This window comes from Drosophila melanogaster, chromosome 3L (assembly GCF_000001215.4).
Source record: "Drosophila melanogaster chromosome 3L".
In the NCBI taxonomy this organism is placed as follows: domain Eukaryota; kingdom Metazoa; phylum Arthropoda; class Insecta; order Diptera; family Drosophilidae; genus Drosophila; species Drosophila melanogaster.
This window is the reverse complement of record NT_037436.4, coordinates 15,232,871-15,253,595: the sequence shown is the minus strand read 5'-3', so window position 1 is coordinate 15,253,595 and position 20,725 is coordinate 15,232,871. Positions and strand designations below refer to the sequence as shown.

The 20,725-nt window shown below is 42.8% G+C and overlaps 1 protein-coding gene across 1 annotated transcript; it reads right to left on the bottom strand.

Annotated features, from left to right (window-relative positions):
- Positions 1-10,763: 10,763 nt before the first annotated feature.
- Tollo lies at positions 10,764-17,977 on the bottom strand. The gene has a single exon (NM_080018.2). The coding sequence runs from the start codon at positions 17,473-17,475 to the stop codon at positions 13,435-13,437; it is 4,041 nt and encodes a 1,346-aa protein (NP_524757.1). The 5' UTR covers positions 17,476-17,977; the 3' UTR covers positions 10,764-13,434.
- Between the last annotated feature and the right edge of the window lie 2,748 nt (positions 17,978-20,725).

The following is a 20,725-nucleotide window of genomic DNA, read 5'->3' as shown; positions in this document are numbered from 1 at the left end:
TCTTTCGCCGGCCTCTCATTTCCCTCGCTGTGTGCGCGCATTTAAATTTTCATTTATTATGGAAAATGCCAGGCGCATTTCTAATTTGAGTCATGTGACCAAAAACAGTTTTGTCCTAGTTGTCGCCCGTGTGCCAATAGCTCCTGCAAGCCACAAAACGTTTTTGAACAATTGGTGAATGGCTGGCCATAAATCTTTTATTTCTGTTGGTGCCTCTCCCCCTCCCCCCCCCTTCCACCATCACAACGAAATCCATGAGAAAGTATGTGGGGAGCAGTAGCCGCTGTCTGCGGATCTGCAGGTCTGTTTGTTTGCCTGTCATTAGAAAGAGCCGAGTCGCGTTGAGAAAAGAAAAGAAATGAAAAGATCCCAATCCGAACCTGAGATGGTGGGGATGGGGAGACACTAGACCGAAAGTCTACGCTCACTTGTGCTTCTTTAGATTGGACTCGAAACTCGGCTCAAGTGCACTTGTATGCCAAAACAAGCCACGTCACTTTGGCCACTCCACTGCCACACCGCGCCACCAACTCCAACTGCTCCACCAGTGGCCACCAGCTTCAGCTTTAGCTCCAGCTCCAAGCTCCATCTCCACCGCACCACTCGAATCCACTCCATGCAACTCACATGCGGCGTCATCATCGGCGAATATCCATCACATCAAATCGCTAGGAGATCCCAAATCACACGGAGAAAAAAAGATTACAAATCAAAGCAACAAGTTGCGATGTTCAAGATCACATAGGTAAAGGGTGATATCGTATTTTCAATACAATTAATTTGCCATGATAGATCTACAATTAAAGTGTTAATTTCTTTAGGCCAATTTGAATACTTCTTAAAACCTCTAGCCTAAGATGTATACATAAATTTTTAGTTATGTTCCCATGTTAGAAGTGTGAGAACCGAATACGAAATGTCAATCTGCGTTAGCCCATTATTTTAATACCCTATTAAATTGCATACTTGCATCTTGGCAAAGGTTAACCGAACTCGATTGATAACCCCCATTGTTACCATATTTTCTCAGTGCAGCTTCCATATCTTGGCCAGCTGAAAACAGTAACAACGAACGGACGGCTTTTGGCTTTCACTCGACATCTCGTTAAGTGTCTTGTAAATGGCATTGTTTTCGTTTTTCATTCAAAAATGTGTGTGCGTCTTCTGCCAAGTCGGACAATGGCAATGTTTTTCAGTTTCGAAGACGTTTAACAAAGTGCTGACCAGCATTGCCCTAGACCGTCATCATATTTGTCATAAACTTCATAAATTTCCCCATCGCAGCGCAAAAGAGCAGCGCAAGAGTGGGGACCTCGAAACTGGAACCTGGTGCCACGAACCTGGTCCCTGGTATCAGGTGTTCCATCTGAACCGCATCATCGGCGTGTGGGGACGCCATTGCATTAGCATCTGGATTTACATAATTATGTTTATCTATATGGCCGGCCTACATATATCAGCGAGCGGTTTGCCCAATAGTTCAAATCAACATTTTATGCTAAGTTATCATAAAACGGCTGTATTAAGATACCAGGCCAGATCACTTGGCCATTATCATACAAATGGCGCACAATATCGATCAGCCAGGGATTTCACCAGAAATATGTAATGGCCGCATCTTATCTCTGATTACACGGCAATCTGTGAGCAGAAAGCGTGGCGTGAAATCGAATGCAAAAGATTATTGAAATTTAATTAATATAAAGAAACCCTATACCCCCCATTTCAATTAAGAGAAGGGCAGACTTTGATATCAATACAATTTCTTTATTTGTGCAAGCATCGCACGATGAATAATTTCAAAAGTAGATGCACGTTGTCCGGAAATTTTTTTAATTATATGGCAGATATATTTCCCAATTTTGATTAATAGATTACGATCGTGAATCCAAATCGCTCTAAGTACTATACAACTGCACCTTATCTGAGATGAAGGCAGAGCCGCTGGGAAAGGAAACTGTGAAATCAAGTGCAAAACCTTCGACGGATTGTGATTGATCTTGATTGATCGATCGACTCTAGGCGAAGATCATTTATTGCCGGTCTGTCAGCTCCTGAAAGTTCATGACTCAAGGATCATCTATAATTTGCTTTCTAAAATGATTCTCAGCCGGCCGAATTTTCCCCATGATCGATGACAAGTCGATCGTGTGTTGTGTGCTGTGTGGTTTTGTGCCGTGCGCTTTGCCATTCATTGAGGCATTTAATTGTCATGCGACAAAATGCAAAAATCTTACAAGTAACTGCAGCCGGTGATCTGCGGTTCAAAAGACCACGGACATGACTCCCCGCTCCTCTGATCTTGAACATGACCGTGATCGAGGATCGGCATAGCCATCGAAATCGGCATCGGCATCGACATCGCGATTTTGGTGATCGGTGATCGGTGCCTTGGCCTCCTTCATGACTTCCACTTTAAATGAGCTCGCATGTTGCAGACCCCTTTTTCACGATACACTTGCGGAGGGCTTTATAATGTAGATCACAAGCTTGCGACCATATACACTATTATAACACATTGGCTTCCAATACAATTCACTTTGATAAAGTTTATTTAATGGTAGAGTAAGTTACAAGCTTACTGAAAATGAAATGCCAACATAAACATATATTTATTTTCATAATACAGAAATGATAAGCTATCCTAAGTGTTACTTTATGAGAACTGCAAGCAACTTTTTGATCTGCAATGTATCGATAGACATCTAAATGTACATATTTTACAACCCCACCAAAGTAAGGGTAGTCCCACTTTCGACCTCCAAAGCTGGCCTTTCTTTCGTGTCTTATTTTTTATACTTTAGTTAACCCAGACTCTAATTCGAATTGGCGAACTGCATTGACTTGTCCGCTGACTTTTCATACATTCAATTCAATTAAACAAATTTCTGGTCGGTGGCCCGCTCTCTCGCGCTCCAAACTTTTCTATTTTGGCCCCAAAAAAAAAAAAAAAAAAAAAAACAAACAAAAACAAACAAGGCCCAGGCAACAAAGTGTTAAGACAAACGTGCAACGGTTTGGGGTCAGTACCATTCACTTTTGGCTCGTTTTAAACTGGAGTTAAGTGCTATTTGAGGTAAGAATTTCATTACGTACTCCGTACGTGTGCGCTTTGCGCTTGGATTTTTGTGACTGTGTTCCGCTGCATCCCCATCCCCACTTTTTGGGGCGGTGGGGCCTATACTCTCGGGGACTTCGCATAAGTAACCCAACTGAGCAATGCACACACTGCGGCAAAATATGCCATATTTTCTAAAGAGAAAGAATCCTAATTATTCTGGTAATGCCCAGTAAAGGATAGTAAACTTCCGTGGAGATAACATCAACATAAAATACAATATGATTATTCAATAAATGTATCTACTTACTTTCTTTAATAAGACACTTTATTTTCTTTATAATAGATCAATAGATAAATATAAGATCAAGAAATCTCATCATTTTTTGTTTTCAAGGTGGTAAAATATGAAATAAACAGAAAGAAAAATAAGAAATAGGTTCTAAAAACTGTTACATATTTAAATCTCTCTTACGTTTATAAAATAAAATATTTATTAAATGCACTATTGTTAATATGATATTTGCCTGGTAATATATGTTCAAAGCCATACAATTTATTATACTTAGGATGATATGATAGAAGGACTGCTGAACTGCGAGTTTTATTGATCTAAAGCTTTATTTAAGAAGGCATTAAATTTGAATATGTATATTTCTTTCAGTGCACGATTGCGGAGATGCAACTCGGACTGCGACTGTGACTTCGACGACGACACGTTTGCATTTTGAAAAGTCACGACCCACTTAGCCAGCCATGAGTAACGTAACGGACGGCAAATGGCCAGCGTCTAGTACCAGGCCAAGTGTTTGTTTTTCTATAAACAAATCGAACCGAACCGAATCGGATCGAATGGGCTGGAATCGGAACGCGACGATCTGCTAACGAGCCCAACGCACCCCATTCCAAACCAAAAATAAAAAATATAAAAAAAAATAGCTCAAGACAATCCAATCCGATCCAATCCGATCTGATCTGTGAGTCACCTGGCGGAGATGCGTTGATTAATTGCCCGGCTGACATCACTCTGGAACCGCAAAAAGCTCTAAAAGCACGGAGAAGAAGACTGCGACTCCCAGGTACGGCTAAAGTGAAATCTCTTATGCTTTATGTTTGTTCGTATTCAACAAACATTTTTCTTATTCAGCACTCGTGGGGAGCGTGTGAAGAAGAAAGTGAAGTTCACAAGCATCGACATAAAAACCGAAGAAATCTAAAAGAAAAAAAAAGCCCAGAAAATAAACCTTTTGGTAACAACAATAGCTGATAAAACAAATACATTTGTCGCCTCGTCTTCGCGTGGAGAAATGTAAAGATGGTTATTCAAAACCGAAAGAGCGAGTCTTGTGATTTATTTGCTTGTCCCCAGAAAACATTGGCTGGGTTTAAACGATGCGGGAAATTCTAACAACAAAGCACAGCAATTTGACGTTTAACCACAGACAAAGCCAATGTTAAATTTCTAGCCAAAGCCGAAGCCGAAGCCTAAGCAAAAGCCAAAGTTAAAGCGAAGACTCAAAGCCAAAGCCAAATGCTCGTGACCGTTAGACAAATAATATTAAAAATCAGCCATGATGGCGGGGCCGAAAATTAGAGAAATAGAGACATTGTCGCCGCGGCACAACATCATCAACAGCTATTGAAAGACCCCGAAAGCGAGTTCATTTACATAAACCTGGCCAAAGACGACGATGATGGCCCAAAAGCGAAAAGAAGCCCATCAGCCAAGAAGACTGGGAAGAGTCGGTCGGTTCCTAAAACGCATTTTTTCTCTGTCGCTGCTGCACGCACGCGCTCATAAATCAAAAGCCAACTTGTTTATAACTGAAAGCGATCAATTAAAACGTTAACGCAAAAAAGCCACAGAAGAGAATCGGTGGAAAATAAAAAAAAAAACACACACACACACACAGAAAAATATAAATTCAGCTGGGAAGATGAGAGCGTTGATCGCCGATCGCGATGCTTGATCGTGCCGAATTTGAAAACTGGCCAACGGATCTCTGAGCCAGGTTTCCGTGCATTCCGCCGGCCCAATTCTCTGTAAAGGCCAACAAAAACGCTCACAATCGAAACAAAAACGAAACAAAACAAACTTGGTGGCTAAATGGGACGGCGGGGACACATTTAAGTAAATTCCAGTTAAGAGTTAAAGCTGTTAACTGCATTTCGGTGTCAACATTATGGCTAAATGAATTGGGTTTTATGGTCAGCATCGAAAGCTAATCAATTGTTCGGTCCGAATGAGTCAACACTGCCGGCGAAAAGGTGATGGAAACGGACAATTAAATTGGGGAAAAGTTTGACATTTTGATTTTATGATAATTCAATGGAACGATGATTAAGTTGCTTTAAGAACTGCATGAAAGTAACTTACTACTAAGTTAGATTTTATATCAAATGGAATGGAATGGAAACCATTTAAAATGCGATTTATCCAAAAACCTATCTTACCATTAATCAACTTTATTTTAAGTATTCAAAACTTACATCTGCGATAAACGAGCTCAGAAGTGATCCATAATTATCACGGCGATCTAACGGAATAAAATGTGGTGAACATTCAAAATGGGCTTCACCCAAAACAAAATCACTCCTTATCGGTCATGCCGGTCTTGGCCATCTGAAGATGTGGCTAACAAGAACAAGAGGAAGCCGGAGAACCTTGAAGGAAGATCTCTGCGCACGATCACAAATTCCAGTTGCCCAATCGAGCGCTAAAACGTCGGGACACAAAAGCGCCTCCTGTCTCAGCTTTCTCTTTGCCATTTACCACCATTCGATGCTTATCGCTCCCTTACTTGCAACACCCCAAAAACAATGTTGTCTTATCATCGCAGGGGGATTTTTCCTGGGGGAGGGGCTGCAGCCTTGCCTTGACAACACCCCTGCTAAGGCCGACTCATATCGGCCATTATCAATAATGTGCAATGCTACAGCTCATAAAATGCGGCCAGCAAAAATATTAAATATTTTACGCTGACTGAAGACCGAAGTCAAAGTCGAATGGGCACGGTTCGGAGCAGATCGTATTGGATCGGATCGGATCGGATCGGATGGGATGGGATGGCTTGGGATGGGATCTCTTTGCCTTGATCAGGTGCCGCCAAGGAAGATCCCCAGCGAACACTTAGCAAAGCAAAGCTCAGACAAGAGATGAGGCTCCTGCTGCTGCACTGGGCGAAAAAAGTGCTTCATAAATATTCAAAGACGAGCTTGTTTCGGTTTCTAAAACATTGTCAACACGTTGAATAAATCTTGCAAAAAATTTTAAATTTATTGCTGCGTCAACAAGCATTCGTGCTTGTTAAAGATTGATGCTGTTTTGCATAAATATGGTTTGTCTTCGTTGTTTCAAAATCAGTTTAATAAATTTAATCTTGTATTGATTTGCATAAGGAGATGGTGATGAAAACAATGGAAGATTTCAAATTAAGAATAAATCAATCAATACGTCGATTTAAAATACAAATAAATTAAGATATGAGATGAATTTATTATAAATCAACTTCAGAACATGCCGAAGAATATTTAAAAATGACAAATTAAAATGTATTCCAATCTAATTATAATAAGGTTATTATATCTGAATTTAAACTTTTATTAGATCGAATAATAAATACTATAGATTCCACTTTATCCACATTTATCTTTATATATGTGCTATATAAATGACCTATAATTTCCTAATTTTTTCCAGTGCATTGGTGACCAGGACAAAGACGATCCCGATGCGTGCGGTGCGATAAGCAGCCGATGCAAAACCATTAATTAGGAGCTGCAGATACCTGGTACCTCTCTTTCGCCATATATACGTGTATATCCGAGTGTATATCCCGCTCCTCTGTTCGCTCGAAATTAAGGCTTTAATCGTGCATGAAAATACGTGAAACTTACGCGTCTTCGGCGACTTCCCCGCACTTTTCCGCAGCATCCACAACTTCAGATGCAACGTGATCGCGATAAGATAAACTGCATACAAATTTGCTTTTATGCGGAGTCAGCGTTCGAAGACCTGCAGCATTGGTGAGCAGTGAAAATGATTATTATTTATGCAGGGTATCAAATATTCCCTCAACGCGTGTGTCAACGGCCCGGTGTCTGTCATTTATTTCAATGAAAACAATCAGCACTGCTCAGGTCCAGGGCCGCTCTTGTGGGCTCATTAATCGGTTGGCAATATGTCAATGTCTCCACTTTGTCGTATATATCCGTACCCACCATGCCCACCGCCCGATCCGCATCACTCGATTCCCATTCCTGGCTTCGATGTGGTCGGTCGATGGCGATGTGGTGATTGTGATGGCGATGGTGATGATGATGATGACGGGGTTGGTCGACGGCAATAAACCTAAACCCATTTTCCATTTGCCATTTCACAGTTGCATATGACCGTTTGCAGCGCAAATTATCGTGGGTAACTGTAAAAAATTGCTGGGCTAGAGAGGGTTAAGCCGATCGGGGTATATCCTAAAGAGGTGTTAATGAAACGCATATATGTAGATACCTTTTTCAGTTTTTGTATACCAATTTGAACATCCCTCTAAACTAAAGTGTATTTACTTTAAGATTGTATTGAAATTAAAAAATATAAATTTGATTTCCCCTATAAGTCTGTGAAAAATATATAGGATGTAGTCTAATATAAACATCCACAATTTATCCAGCATTAGGTCCAAGTAAATGTACCCCTAGCTTGCAGTGCATTTCCAGTGAAAATGTGCCACATACCGAACTCCCCTACCTGATTGTTTTATGCCCCTCACACACCACTTCCCCCACCGAAAGAGTCTAACCCTCTATGAGTCGGAATTACCTCCGCCATGCCCCTCGAAGTTGCCCGTCCGAAAATCGCCAGCGACTATCTCTTTGCATCTGCGTTGAAGCGCGAAAATTGCAAACCAATGTTGTTTTGACAATGTGCAATAATTTGTAGTCAATTTTATGTGTCTACCGTCGAATCGGTTGGTTCAGCTCCGCTTGTTTCGGCCATCCCTCCGCCGGATTCCCCGTCCCCGGTTACTTCATTGCCCCACAGGGCAGACGGGCGGGCAATTTATGGCTGGTAAATTAGCAAGAAATGGAAATTAAGAAAAATGTTGCTTTTATTGCAAACAGTTGTAGTCGTCTTCCAATAAAAGCATATTTATTTATACATAGCCCTGTTGCAACCAGAAAGCAACCAGGAGAAGAAAAAAAAAAAGACCAGAGACCCGAGTTTTACGACCCTCGATTCGTTTTCGTTGGGAGTCTAATGAGCCAAGTGGTGGGTGCAATGATTGGGTGGCTACCTAATTGACGGGTCTCCGCCGGATGCACATGGGAAAATATTTCAGCCTTCGCATATGCGGAATGTGTTGATGCGGCTGGCTTCTTAATGAGATTGCCTCTTCGATTTTCCTTCTTTTTTTCCTTTCCCTTTCAAAACCTTTGATAGATGGCCCAAAAGTTCAGACTGATGGCTCTGGCATTAGCACTAAGCTTTAGCGCAGGCCAAGCACTTTGATTTGACTTTGGGCCCCGGGAAAAAGGCAAGGAAAAAATAAAGTCGGAAAATGCGAGAGCGAATAAAAACTTCTAAACTGCAGTCAGGGAAATTTTTGACGGAGGTTTCGGCCAGAAAGCAAACCTGTGCCGAAAATGGGGCTACAGGAGCGGTTCGATGGCTTAAAAGAGTTAAAGGTTTCTTGGTAGATTTAAAGTTAGAAAATACATTCAAAAATACAAAGTAATTTAGGTTAAATACAATGTTTAGAATGAATGTTTATATGGGCAAGATTCTATTAAAATAAACTAATCGCTGGAAATATCACAGAGTAATAAATTATTCTAGTGCAGTTAGCCCAAAAACAAATCTTCAGAATATGGAGAAAATCCCACTGCAAGCTGTCATATTGCAATAAATCCATTATTACCTTGCCCAAAATAGAAATACATCCCTGTCTATAGCCAAGTTCAAGCCCAAGTTCTGCGAGGGCAATCTATAAATAAAAGGCATCTCTTTTGACACTAAACTGACTTGTAAACCGAAATATTTACGTCGACTTCTTTTCGCTGCGTATGCCAAATGACAGACGGAACCTTCCCCAAAGACCCCGCATCCGAGGTCCCCTGGATAAAAAAAAGAGGAAACCCCGACCCGAGAAACGGGCCTCTAAACTTTCCTTACCCGAAAGGAAACAACGTGAACAAAAAAATTCAATTGAAAGTTTGGCTCTTGGATTGGCGGTGTCTGCCCTCTTTCCCTTTTCCCACTTTAACTCATCCGTTACTTTGTAACAAATCCCACAGGCAAAATTGATAAAATAAAGGAAAATGGGGAGAGATATGTGGATGTGGATGGGTGGTGTGTGCATGGTACAGATATACATACATACATATATATGCCTGCGGGTTCGGAGAAAGTAAAAGCAAAGAAAAGTTTTTAATATTTGGCTTGTTTTTTTGCAAAGTTTTCTAGGTTTTCGTTTTCGGTTGCGCCTCGAACCGCAGCGAATTGAGCGATGTGGGAAATGAAAATATTGAAAAGGGTTTAGCCCGGTCTTAAACTTCTCCCCCGATTGGTTAGGCCGCAGACACATGTGTATCCAGCAGATACAAGATACTAGACACTACTACAACCAGATACAATTTCGCCCCATTCCCTAGTTGCACATCAAAGGCCGTTTGGCGAGCCATTGGCCCGCTAATGATTGATTGTAAAATTCGCTAATTTAAGCAATGTGAATTTATGTTTCAGCGGTGGGGGCCCATCAATTTTATTGCGCATTTAATTGATCATAAAAATTATTCATTCATCGGGAGCTGGTAGATGGAAACTGCGCGGGAACTCGTTTCCAGGCAGTCAGCCAGCCAGCCAGCGGAATCGGCAAAATATTTCGCTGTGGGCTCATTGACTCAAATAAAGGCAGTATAAACACATGATAGCCAATAATTCCGACGATGAGATACGGCCGCCATATAGATATTCTTAAAATATGCATGGGAAGATGCGACGATATCTTTGGCGAGCATGAATACTAAGGCGGAGGGGCATTTCTGCTTCAAATTAATTCAAATGGAGCAATCGTGGGATGTGCGGTTCGATGGGTGTGTGGATGTGTGTCCCGAGGTTGGTTTGATCAGTTCATAGTATTCTAGAAAGTGAGAACTATCCGTTTATTTTAATGTTTCATACTTACACATCTGTCTCTAGTAAATTCTCTGAAAAAGTACTTTAAATTTAAAAATTGAAAATATCTTGTTATGCGAGATTAAGCTTTAAAAACATCAAAGCTTAATAAAGAAATATTCCAAATATTGCGCTCTAAACAAATTAATAGAAGTTAGTATCTGTTATTGAGAAGTTTAAAGTCCAATCTCAATCTTACCATTAATCTGTCCCCCTTTTCACCGACGCTTTTCTTTCATCTGTCATGGAATGGACAAGCGGTCTTAGTGTTTATCTTGCACATTTTTTTCGGATGTAATAGAACACCGCTCTGACATAAACAAAACCAGAGCCACAGCAAAACTTCATTGGGTTGTGGAAAAAGCGACTGGTGGCATTGGAATTCGCATTCAGCATGGAATCTGTATCAAGAATCCATATCAAATGTCAAGGCGAGATAGTTTATGGCTTATCAGCGGCAGACAAAAAAAAAAAATAAAAACAATACAATCGCAGCTGCGGTTTGGGTTGAAATAAAAATCGAGACAGTTTTTTGATTATCAATTTTTTGCCATTTATATATTTTTGTGATTCGTTTTTACTCTTCGCTTTTTCGCTATAAACTAGAAAACATAAAGTTACAAAATACAATACATATTCATAGGTGTGCGGGTAGTTACAATATTTACAACAAACGGCGAGTAAATCATAATTAAATTTTATGAATATTTATATATAGTACACATGTAATCAGTCGATTTATGTTCTCAATTTGTTTGATTCGTGTTGCATAATTCGTGTTTCTATCGTTTTAGTGCATACAGTCCTTTTTTCGATTGTTTCTTTTTTATGTACAATAATTTTATCATTTTCATAGAGTTAATATGGCTGTATCTGGTAGGCGGGGATTGTAGGTTTGGATTCAATTGATTAACTTAACAGCTAGACTAACTAATGAGGATAAGATTACGACTAAACATAGGATGGTAGGAAAATGGTACGCATCTTAATAAATTAGGACTTATTGATAAAACAAAATATCACAATGATTAAACAAATAAACGTACAATTAACATTTAACTTATATACATTTAACTCTTTACAGTCTAAACCAAGTGAATCCTTCTAAAGAGAGTGTGCTGGATTTGTTAACTAGTTTTCTGGTTTCTCGCTTTTGGAATGCATTTTTAAATTGGCAAGTCAGTGGAGCTGGAGATTTTCTGAGATATGGGTGGAAGTCGAGGGGGCGAAGCACACAAGCTGGTAGATGTTAATCGCCAAGACCAAACTAATCTGTACGGCTCTGTTCTCATGTTCCTCCTTTTCTGGCCTTGTCGGGTTTTGGCCAAAACACAACTTTGGGGCCAAAAGCTCGGCACACACACGTGCCGATCTCTCTCCTACGCTTTTCCTTGGGTTTTCCACATCTGCCCAGGGAAACCAGTATCTTTTTTTCGTTGCAGCAAGGTCACAATTGGAAGTTTCACTCTGGGAAATTCTTTCTGTTTCTACTTAATCGCTGACTAGCTGGGTAGGCAAAAAAAAAAAGAAAGCTTTGTTTCCTAATCAAATCTGGGCATAGCGTGATCTGCAGAAGTGACTCCCTATTATAGGGGAATTCTCTTTCCATGTCTTTATCTTCCAATGCTGGGATACAATTAACTGGCATTAATTGTTGGATGTAAGTCCATTTTATCGGGGCTAAATCCCCTACAATTGTTTCCCTTCTCTCACAATTGTTCCTGTGCCAACATCTTGCTATCTATTTTTCTGCCATTGATTAGCACATGTAATTGTGGCTCAGAAAGGGGGCAAAACAAAAAAGTGGCAACAAAAACCAAAACCAATTTTAACCCGCACAGCAACTGTCTGCAGACGGTCTGGGTTTTCGGTACTCTAACGTATACCGTCTAACGTCTAAGGTTTGCTTTTTGTTACCATTTTCCTTTTGGCCAGACATGAGCTCTGTGATGTTTTGCGTTGCCTTTGCCTATTTTTCCCAACCCGCGCAGTCACATTTACAGCCACAGATGCACAGATACAGATACGAATTCGTATGCGGATTCAACTACAGCTGCTGCAGATACAGATACACGGGTGTATCTTCTACACACGTCGAGCTTGTTATAGCAAAATGCAGCAGTTAAGATGAACTAACGAGTGAGCGTTGCAAACGGGGAAAACGAGGAAAACATAAGAAAACAACAAAAAATGCAGGAAAACGACAAAATAAAGGAGAATAAGGAGGAACGAAAAAATAAAGCCAAGAGAAATACTTTTGGGCCTGCTGCTGCCTTTTGTTGCTGACTGACTGGTTGGTGTTTGATCTACACAGAAAATAAATAGGATCTTCACTGATAAAAATCTCAAAATTAAACATTAAAGAAAAAAATATATCAATTCTGAATGACAGTACTGTCAAATTCTCTAGATACGCTTTTGTATATTCTAAAAGTATTATTGTTAGCCATAAATATATTGGGCTGTATCTTTCGGCTTTTTTATCTTTCTAAACTTCACGTTTAATTTTAATAAAAATATATCAATTAGGCCTTTAATAAATTCCTCAAATTTTCCCCGTGTAGTTCTCATTCGTTCGTTGCTGTTGCTGTGTTGCATGCAACATCAATTTTCAGAATCTAGCTGCGAGCCAGGAAACTGAAAATAGCTGGCCGTAAGAAAACAGAACAGGGCCAACAAACAACAATTGCCTGGCTCGCCAGCTATTTTACTGTTTTTCTTTTGCTGTTGTTATTGTTCCTGGTGCTGCCTGTTCTTTCCCCATTCGATTTTTCTTTTACTTTTGCTATTTCAACATGTAACTAGGCTTTTATCGCTAAACGCTCGCATTTGCATATTGAATGCAATTCCCCCTTGTTCTTTATTTTGAAACCCGAGGAAGTTAAACTTGTTTTCAGCGAGGGTACTTCTTTTTTCGGCCAGCAGCTATTCCAGATCACTTTTCATAACTGAACAAGATCGTGGTCTGGACTTTAAACGGTTCTTATGATGCGTTTTGACTTTATCATATAAACAAATATTCTTTACCATCTTGAAGCGTAAGGAACTTGAAAAATAAAAGCTTTTCATTAAGAATAAAATGGAAACGCGTGAACTAAAATCATTCTTTCAGAAAACAGCTAATCATATAAATACTGATTCTCCTAATCCTCTCCAGCTTCCAACTTAACCTTGCCTTTAACCCTCTGCTTAAAGCTAACCCCACTCACATGTGCAGATTTCTAGACGCCGGCGTCGGTTGCTGGTTCGGTGGCAATGGTAGGCTCTGCTGCTGGATGCCACCCGCCAGGGGAATCATCTGTGGAGCAGGCCCACCCACCGACCCGCCGCCCATCAGCAAGGCCGCCTGCTGTTGCTGCTGCTGCTGCGTCGTGTTGTTGTTGCCGCGAATTTGCTGCTGTTGCTGCTGCTGTTGGTGCAACGATGGTTGCCGGCGGAAGCTGCCAGGTTGCTGCGGTGGCGGTGGCAGCATGAACTGCTGCTGATGATGATGCACCGAGTGGGGCAGTGGCATCGCCTGCTGGTGGACGTGGTGATGGTGGTGGTAAGAGGCGTGGTTGATCGGCACATGGCAACTCTGACCAGCAACATTGGATCGCTGCGATGAGGAGACATCCGGTAGAGCGAACCGCAGCTTTTGCCAGAACAGCTTATCACCCCACTGCAGATACGTGTTCGTCTTCAGATACAAGCGAAGATCGGGATCGAGTTCCTTCTGGGGCACCTCGCCCAGCACAATAACTATCAATCGCCGGCGACGATCTCTTAGCACCGACTGATGGGCGGACTTGAACTCGAACCGGCACCACTCCGATTTGATGAAGTTCTCGCTGACCACCATTATGGTTCTCCGGCTGCTGTCGATCGCCTGCACGATGGTTTCCGGTAGATAGCCACCCACAGGAAAGTCCCTCTGGTGCAGGCACAGCTTGTAGCGATGTTCACCCATTTCCAGCATGGGAGCCAGCTCCTCGTTGACAAACAACTCATCCTTGGAGGAGTACGAAACGAAGGCGTCGAACAGCTTCTCCCTCTCGTTCTTGTCCACATCCTTTTGGGCGTTGTAAAAGAGTCGGACTCCGAATCTCGAGTGGCACCACACACGCATCTCCTGACGGAAGATGAACACCAGCGAAATGCAGATCATTACGAATATGAAGGCGGTCAGAATGGCCACCAGGATGGGTATGTAATCCAGTTTCGGCGGCTGATTTAGGATCATTTTCGTGGAGGTGGCATTCGAGGCATTCTCGCCACCAGCCTGCTCTGCATAGTTAAAGTTGTTATCCAGACCCAAGGGCAAGGTCTGAGAGCACTGAACAACGGGCAGGGAAGCAGGTTCTCCGGATCCCGGGTAGATGACCATCTGCTGGGTGCTATTTCCACTGATCACATCGCACTTCATCTTCAGCTTGTCCACCACATACTCATGACGATTTATGTAGTCCCTAAGCTTATCAATGAATTCACAGCTGCAGGTCCAGGGATTGGAGGCCAGACGCAGTTCGTTCAGATAACTGGGCAGGAAGTTCCAGACGGCGAATGATGTGATGGCATTGTGATCCAATCGCAGAATTTTCAGGTGATACAGGTGCGTAAAGGTGAGGGTATCGATCGTAGCTATAGCGTTGTGCTGTAGATATAGTTCTTGGAGGTTATCCAATCCCTGGAATTCGTTGCCATTTAAGGCCTTCAACTGATTACTTTGCAATTGGAGAACCTCCAGCTCCAGAAGTCCATAAAAGGTGCGATTGTGAAGCACCTCGATCCTGGAGTGGTTCAAGTGCAGCACCTTTAGCCTCTTGCGACCGATGAACGCATGACTCTGCAGCTCCCGGAAATTGTTTCCATCCAGATACAGCTGAGTGGAATCCATGGGAATGTGTGATGGCAGAGTCTGCTCATAGGAAGCCCGGCTGCAGTCCACCACATTCGATGTCCAGGACTGATCGTGGTAGCAGGAACACCTATCCGGGCACTCCATTTTGCAGTCACACGCCTGGAAATCGCAGCAATGGCACAGGGCAAAGCAATGTGAGGCGTATTTGCAAAGGAAATCATCGGACTTGGCCTCTATCAGGGAGACATGTGAAGATCCTCGAGCGTAAGCCAACCGGCAGTGAATCTGGTCCAAGTCCATGAGTTGCGGCTGAGTACGCGACTCACGATTCACCTTTTGCAGCCAGTCCAAGTTACAGTCACACTCGTAAGCATTGTGACCAATATAGAACTCCGGAATCTCACGATCCTCGGCGATGGGTGACAAGCGGAGAGCATTGGGTTCCAAGGTGGTCAAGCGATTCCTCACCAAATCCACCCGCGTCAAATTGGGCTTCTTGAAGAACGTGTACGGCTGAATCTTGGAGATCTGGTTATCGTTCAAGTACAAAACTTCCACACTATTTGGTATAGAGCTAGCCGTTATCTCCGTCAGCAGATTATAGCTGGCATCAAAGGTACTCAGACTCAGTTCGCTTTCGATCTCGAAATAGTTGCCCAACTGAGTGATCCTATTGGCCCGAACATCCAGCCACTGCAATCCGATGGGAATGTGCGAGTAATCGAATTTCTCGAGACGATTACCCGAGATATTCAGCCACACCAAGTTGGGCAGTTCCGTGAAGAGGCCAGCAATGGATTTTAGCTGATTTCCATCCAGTCTGATGGCCTGAAGCTGACTATTCCTCTGCAGTGAACCAGCCTCGATGGACTTTAGCTTGTTCTGGGACAGGTTAAGGATCTGCAGGGAGCTCATGCGATCGAAAACTCCTCGCCGGATGTGGGTGAGAGAGTTCTCCGTCATCCGGAGGCCATACAGACTCTCCAGCTGGGTGATGCTAGTGTTCTCGATCTGACTGATCATGTTCTCGCCCACATCGAGGGTTTTGAGTAGTTGAACATGGGCCAGAGCTTCGGGCACCGCCTGCAGCTTGTTGTCGTTCAAGTGCAGATCCTGCAACTGGCTGCAGTTCACCAGGGATCTCTGATCCATTCGGGATATCCTGTTGAAGTCCAAGGAGAGCACAAGTAGATTCTTCAAGCCCTGCAGAGTGCGCTGTTCGATGACTGAGATGCGATTGCGCGAGAGGATCAGTGTGTGCAGGTTGGTGAGATCCGCGAAGATTCCCCCCGGCAGCTGATCGATGTAGTTATCCTCCAGTTTCAGGATCTGTAAACTGGCCAGGGGCCTAAAGATGTGAGCCTCCAGGCGGCTGATCTTATTAGCCGATAAATCCAGCATCATGAGACGCTTGAGACCCACAAATGTGGCAGCATTGATCCACTGGGAATTCAGTTCGTTGCTTGCCAAGTCGAGAACTAAAAGTTCAGCCAACTCTCCGAAGATTCCTGGGGCCAGTACATTGATGGAATTGTTCCTCAAGTAAATTTCCTGCAGTTGTTTGGTCTCCGCGAAGAGCTCTGGCGGCAAAGAGGTCAATCGGTTCGCCGAAAGATCCACAACCCTCAGCGAAAGAAGACCCTCGAAGGCGCGATCGGCCAGAAAACTCATACTGTTCTTGGCCATATTCAGATGGGTCAGTCGGCCCAGAGCCGATAACATTGCCGTGGGCAAGCTGACCATCTTGTTGGCACTCAGATCCAAACTTTGCAGTGTGGAGCCGCAAACTCGTGCCTTCCGCGAACTGAGCGAGGCACTGAAGTAAAAGTTGCTGATGTCCTGAATTTTGTTGTACGAAGCATTCAGGTGCTGCAGGGATTTCAGGGGGCACACCATGCCATCCGGTATCAGCCAGATGTTGTTGAGACTCAGATCCAAACGCTCCAGCTGGCGGAACTCCACGAAGCTATTGGATGCCATCTCCAGCGACATTGTGGACCAATCGCCATTGTGCGTGCGAATCGTGAGGTTTCGCAGCTCCTGCAGACCACGGAAAGATCCATCCGTGAGATTGCCCAGCTTGCAGTACTCGATGGTGAGATCCCTGAGTTCCACCAGCGATCTGAAGCTATCCGGACTCAGACTGCTCTGGAAGAACAGGGCATCGTTGCACTCCAGACGCAGGCGCACCGTGTTCTGCGGCTGGATCACGCTAAAGTTGGTGTTCTCCAGCTCCGAGTTGATGGTCCTCAGGTGACAGACCAGAGTGATGTCATGCTCCCCGCCGCCGGACCAGCGGCACTCATCGGGAGCCTGGTACAACACCGTCTTGCTGAGGGCTGCCCCGAAAATGGGTATTACACAGGTGGCAATCAGCACGTACAGCATGTGGGTGGTGGCCAGCATTTTTGGTGGTTCCTAAACTTCGAATGGGGTTTCGATTTTGGTTAATCGGGGAGGTTATGAGGGGCTTCTTTTGGTCTTTCACTGCTCGTTCTATTTTTCGCCCATTTTGTGTGTGTGCTTATTTGGGATTTTTTAAATTATTTTGTTTTTTGTTTGGTTTTATAGCGCAGCTTTGCACAATCGCCACTTTTCACAACAACACCACATCAACCGATTTAATGCTTGATCTAAAACGATTTTCTTGTTTCTTCCCGCTGGCTATGTAATTTTCTTTATCTTCTTATATCTTTTGATTTCGGTTGCATTCGTTTTTCGATTTCTATATCTTAATTTTATTGCTTTGCAGTTGTTTCGCGTTGACCGTAATCCAAGTGGGGGGTGCGATAGCGCGATTGATAAATTGTGTTCCAATTTTTCTCGAAGCGATACTTCTTCTTTTTTCTATTTCATCCGCTGAACGACAAACGCGCGTCCGCTCGGCTCGAAGTCAACTCAAAAACTGATCGCTCTCTCCGGTTTTCAGCCAGCAGCAAGTGCCGCTGAAAATCACTCATCCGCCTGAGTGACTATGTGAGTGAGTAGCTGAGTACCTGAGTAAATGAGTAAGTGAGCACTCATTGAGCACGCACACAGAACCAAGGAACTAGAGCGAGATGCGATCGAGTAAACAAAACTATGCAATCCGAACGCAAACGCATTGCACGTAATGGCCCACAGTGCACAGTGGGCCGAATAGCAACGAATTGCACTCGGTGGGCAGGTAGAATTAGCATGGGGTTTTGCAACAAAGCAAAGCAAAGATGGAAGATGTGAGGAAGTGAGATCGCGGGAGATGGGCAGGTGATATTAGTCTACAGAAACATGTGTAATTTTAAGACCAAGGATATTCCAAATCTGCAATACTTTAGGGTCAAGGATGCCGACGGAAGGAATAGGTAAATCGATATGCTAGATCTGTATAGCGATCTCCCGATCTGATAAAAAAAGTTCCCTAGAGAAGTAGATGGATGGGACAACTATTAAATAATATGAAATATGTAACAAGTGCGGCACTGTAATCCACAAAGAAAATTTCAAAGCAGTTATTCAAAAGTATAGGAATAAAAGAATCCACAACTTATACTTCTGGAGAATAAAGGTCATTTGACTCATGAATAATGTTTAATTATAAATTAGAATTAAATATTATTATTATTATAATATAATAATGTTTAAAATTGTATATAGTATGAAAATAGGAAATAAATTCAAATACCAATTCGATACGGACAAACAATCTAAGGAAGGACCTCTGCAGTTATCTTATACGATTTCCGGTGTCGTGGCTTTAAATACAAATCAAATTAGTCCACACCTCAAATATTTGTCACGCCAAAACAACCTTGATCTTTGGACAATAACTCCCCGTCCCAGCAGGTTCACACCCACAGCTGGCACCTTGCCGATTTGGGCCCACTGTGCGCACTATGTGCCTCCCCGCCGTTTCCCGCCTGTCGGTTCCGCTGAGCGTCAAAGCCGAGCAAACAATTTCAATTCCAATGAGACATTGACACTCGTCACACCGGTTAGACGAGTTCTACTCCACGAAAACCCAGCTGAGCGTTGAGTACTCAGCGCAATTGAGTGTTTTTCCATATTCAGCAGATGAGATATATCCGTTGAGAGAAACGAAAGAGAACCGATTTGCTGAATCGACGGATTCGAGTGCAAGTGGCGGCTGATCTTCGGCTTTTCTTTGCTTGCCTTGCAGACAGCCACAAAAACCGAAAACGAGACGAAAAAAAAGCAGAGAATAATCATAAAAAATTATTGAAATCAATTGTTAATTCAGCCAATGTCAGTTTGATATAGGCGCACACTCACACACGCGAACCCACAAAAAAATTGACTGATTTTTCTTGATTTATGAGAGCAGCCGCAGCAGTTGGTGGGATTGGATTGGGGCTGGGACTCGAACTCGGACCGTTGGTATTTTTCTTCAATACCGAACCGGACCGGCTGGCCGGGCAATCGAGATTTGTCGGGGAGATCTCAAACTCGGGGGGCTTACTCATTATGAGGTGGCGGTGGCTGAGCCGCAGATGGAGCCGACCTAAAGTTCGAAGGGGTCCGAATACAAGTATGAGTACGAGTCCAAATCTGATATATTTTTTCGCATGATCTGGCTGCCCATATGCTGTAACCGCACTTTCAAACTTTCCCAAAACAATGCGCCAAGCAAAACAGATCGCTACCGGATTAAACAGAACACACAAACAGCTGGGTTCGAAAAAATAAGTGCAACAAGTGTTTTATAATCAATCGGAAGCTTATTCAAAAAAGCTGAGAATTTAATGATCCGAAAAGTCTTCTAATTTAATTTAAGCTTTTCGAAAGTAAAATCCTGACTAAGCGAAATATATAAAATATAATTGTTAATAGACAGTTCTTAAAAAGCTTAGATCAGTAACTTTATAAGCTAAAGTTTAGTTTAATAAGACTTCGTTTAGATATAAAAACATCAGTTTGGTATCAGAGATTTTAAAATATTTAACAAAATATCCATAAAATATTATATAGTTAAGGCTTACTTAAGATATTTGTGTTCATAATTCGCCTTAAATAAAAGTTGATAGCGTAATCGCAAAAATTAGGTTTATTTCAAGCCGAATTAATTTCGAGTCACTCAAGGGTGAGCTGCAAGCTAACGGCTGGGATCGCCGACCATGCTATATTATTATCTTAAAAATAACCACTCAAACTGACAAATAAAACCCCTCCAGATGTGACTAAACCCTTGATTTGCAGCGCTATTATTTCGATCGCAACTGTATATAGTGTAGTTGTACCTGTCGACGCCCGTTGACTCGACAGGTGCTGATTAACCAAACACATCCCAAGCGATGCGTATCAGTCAGCCAGTTAGCCAAGCAGCTTGTTTGGTCTGGATGGGATCGGATGAGTTGGGATGGGATGTTATGGGATGGTATGAGATGGGTTGGTACTGGTCCGTTTGAGATGAATCTCTCCCATTCCAAGTGCTACGGTGCTCCATTCTCAGGAAAACCCACACCCAAGCCTCCGTCTGAGCAAACTGCAGGTAGCCTACAAATTGTGTTGAAAGTTGACCGTGCAAACATCGTCTTTCGGTCTTCCCCTTCCCTCACTCACCTCACTTTCCCTCGAGATCGTCCTCATCCTGATTCCTCAGGTAAACAGATTGGTGCTGCTGCGATATCTTTGGCTAGGATTTTGTTACAATCCTAGCCCA

Excerpts from the sequence above, each read along its gene's own strand:
- Tollo (NM_080018.2), bottom strand. The coding sequence starts at position 17,475 with ATGCTGGCCACCACCCACATGCTGTACGTGCTGATTGCCACCTGTGTA.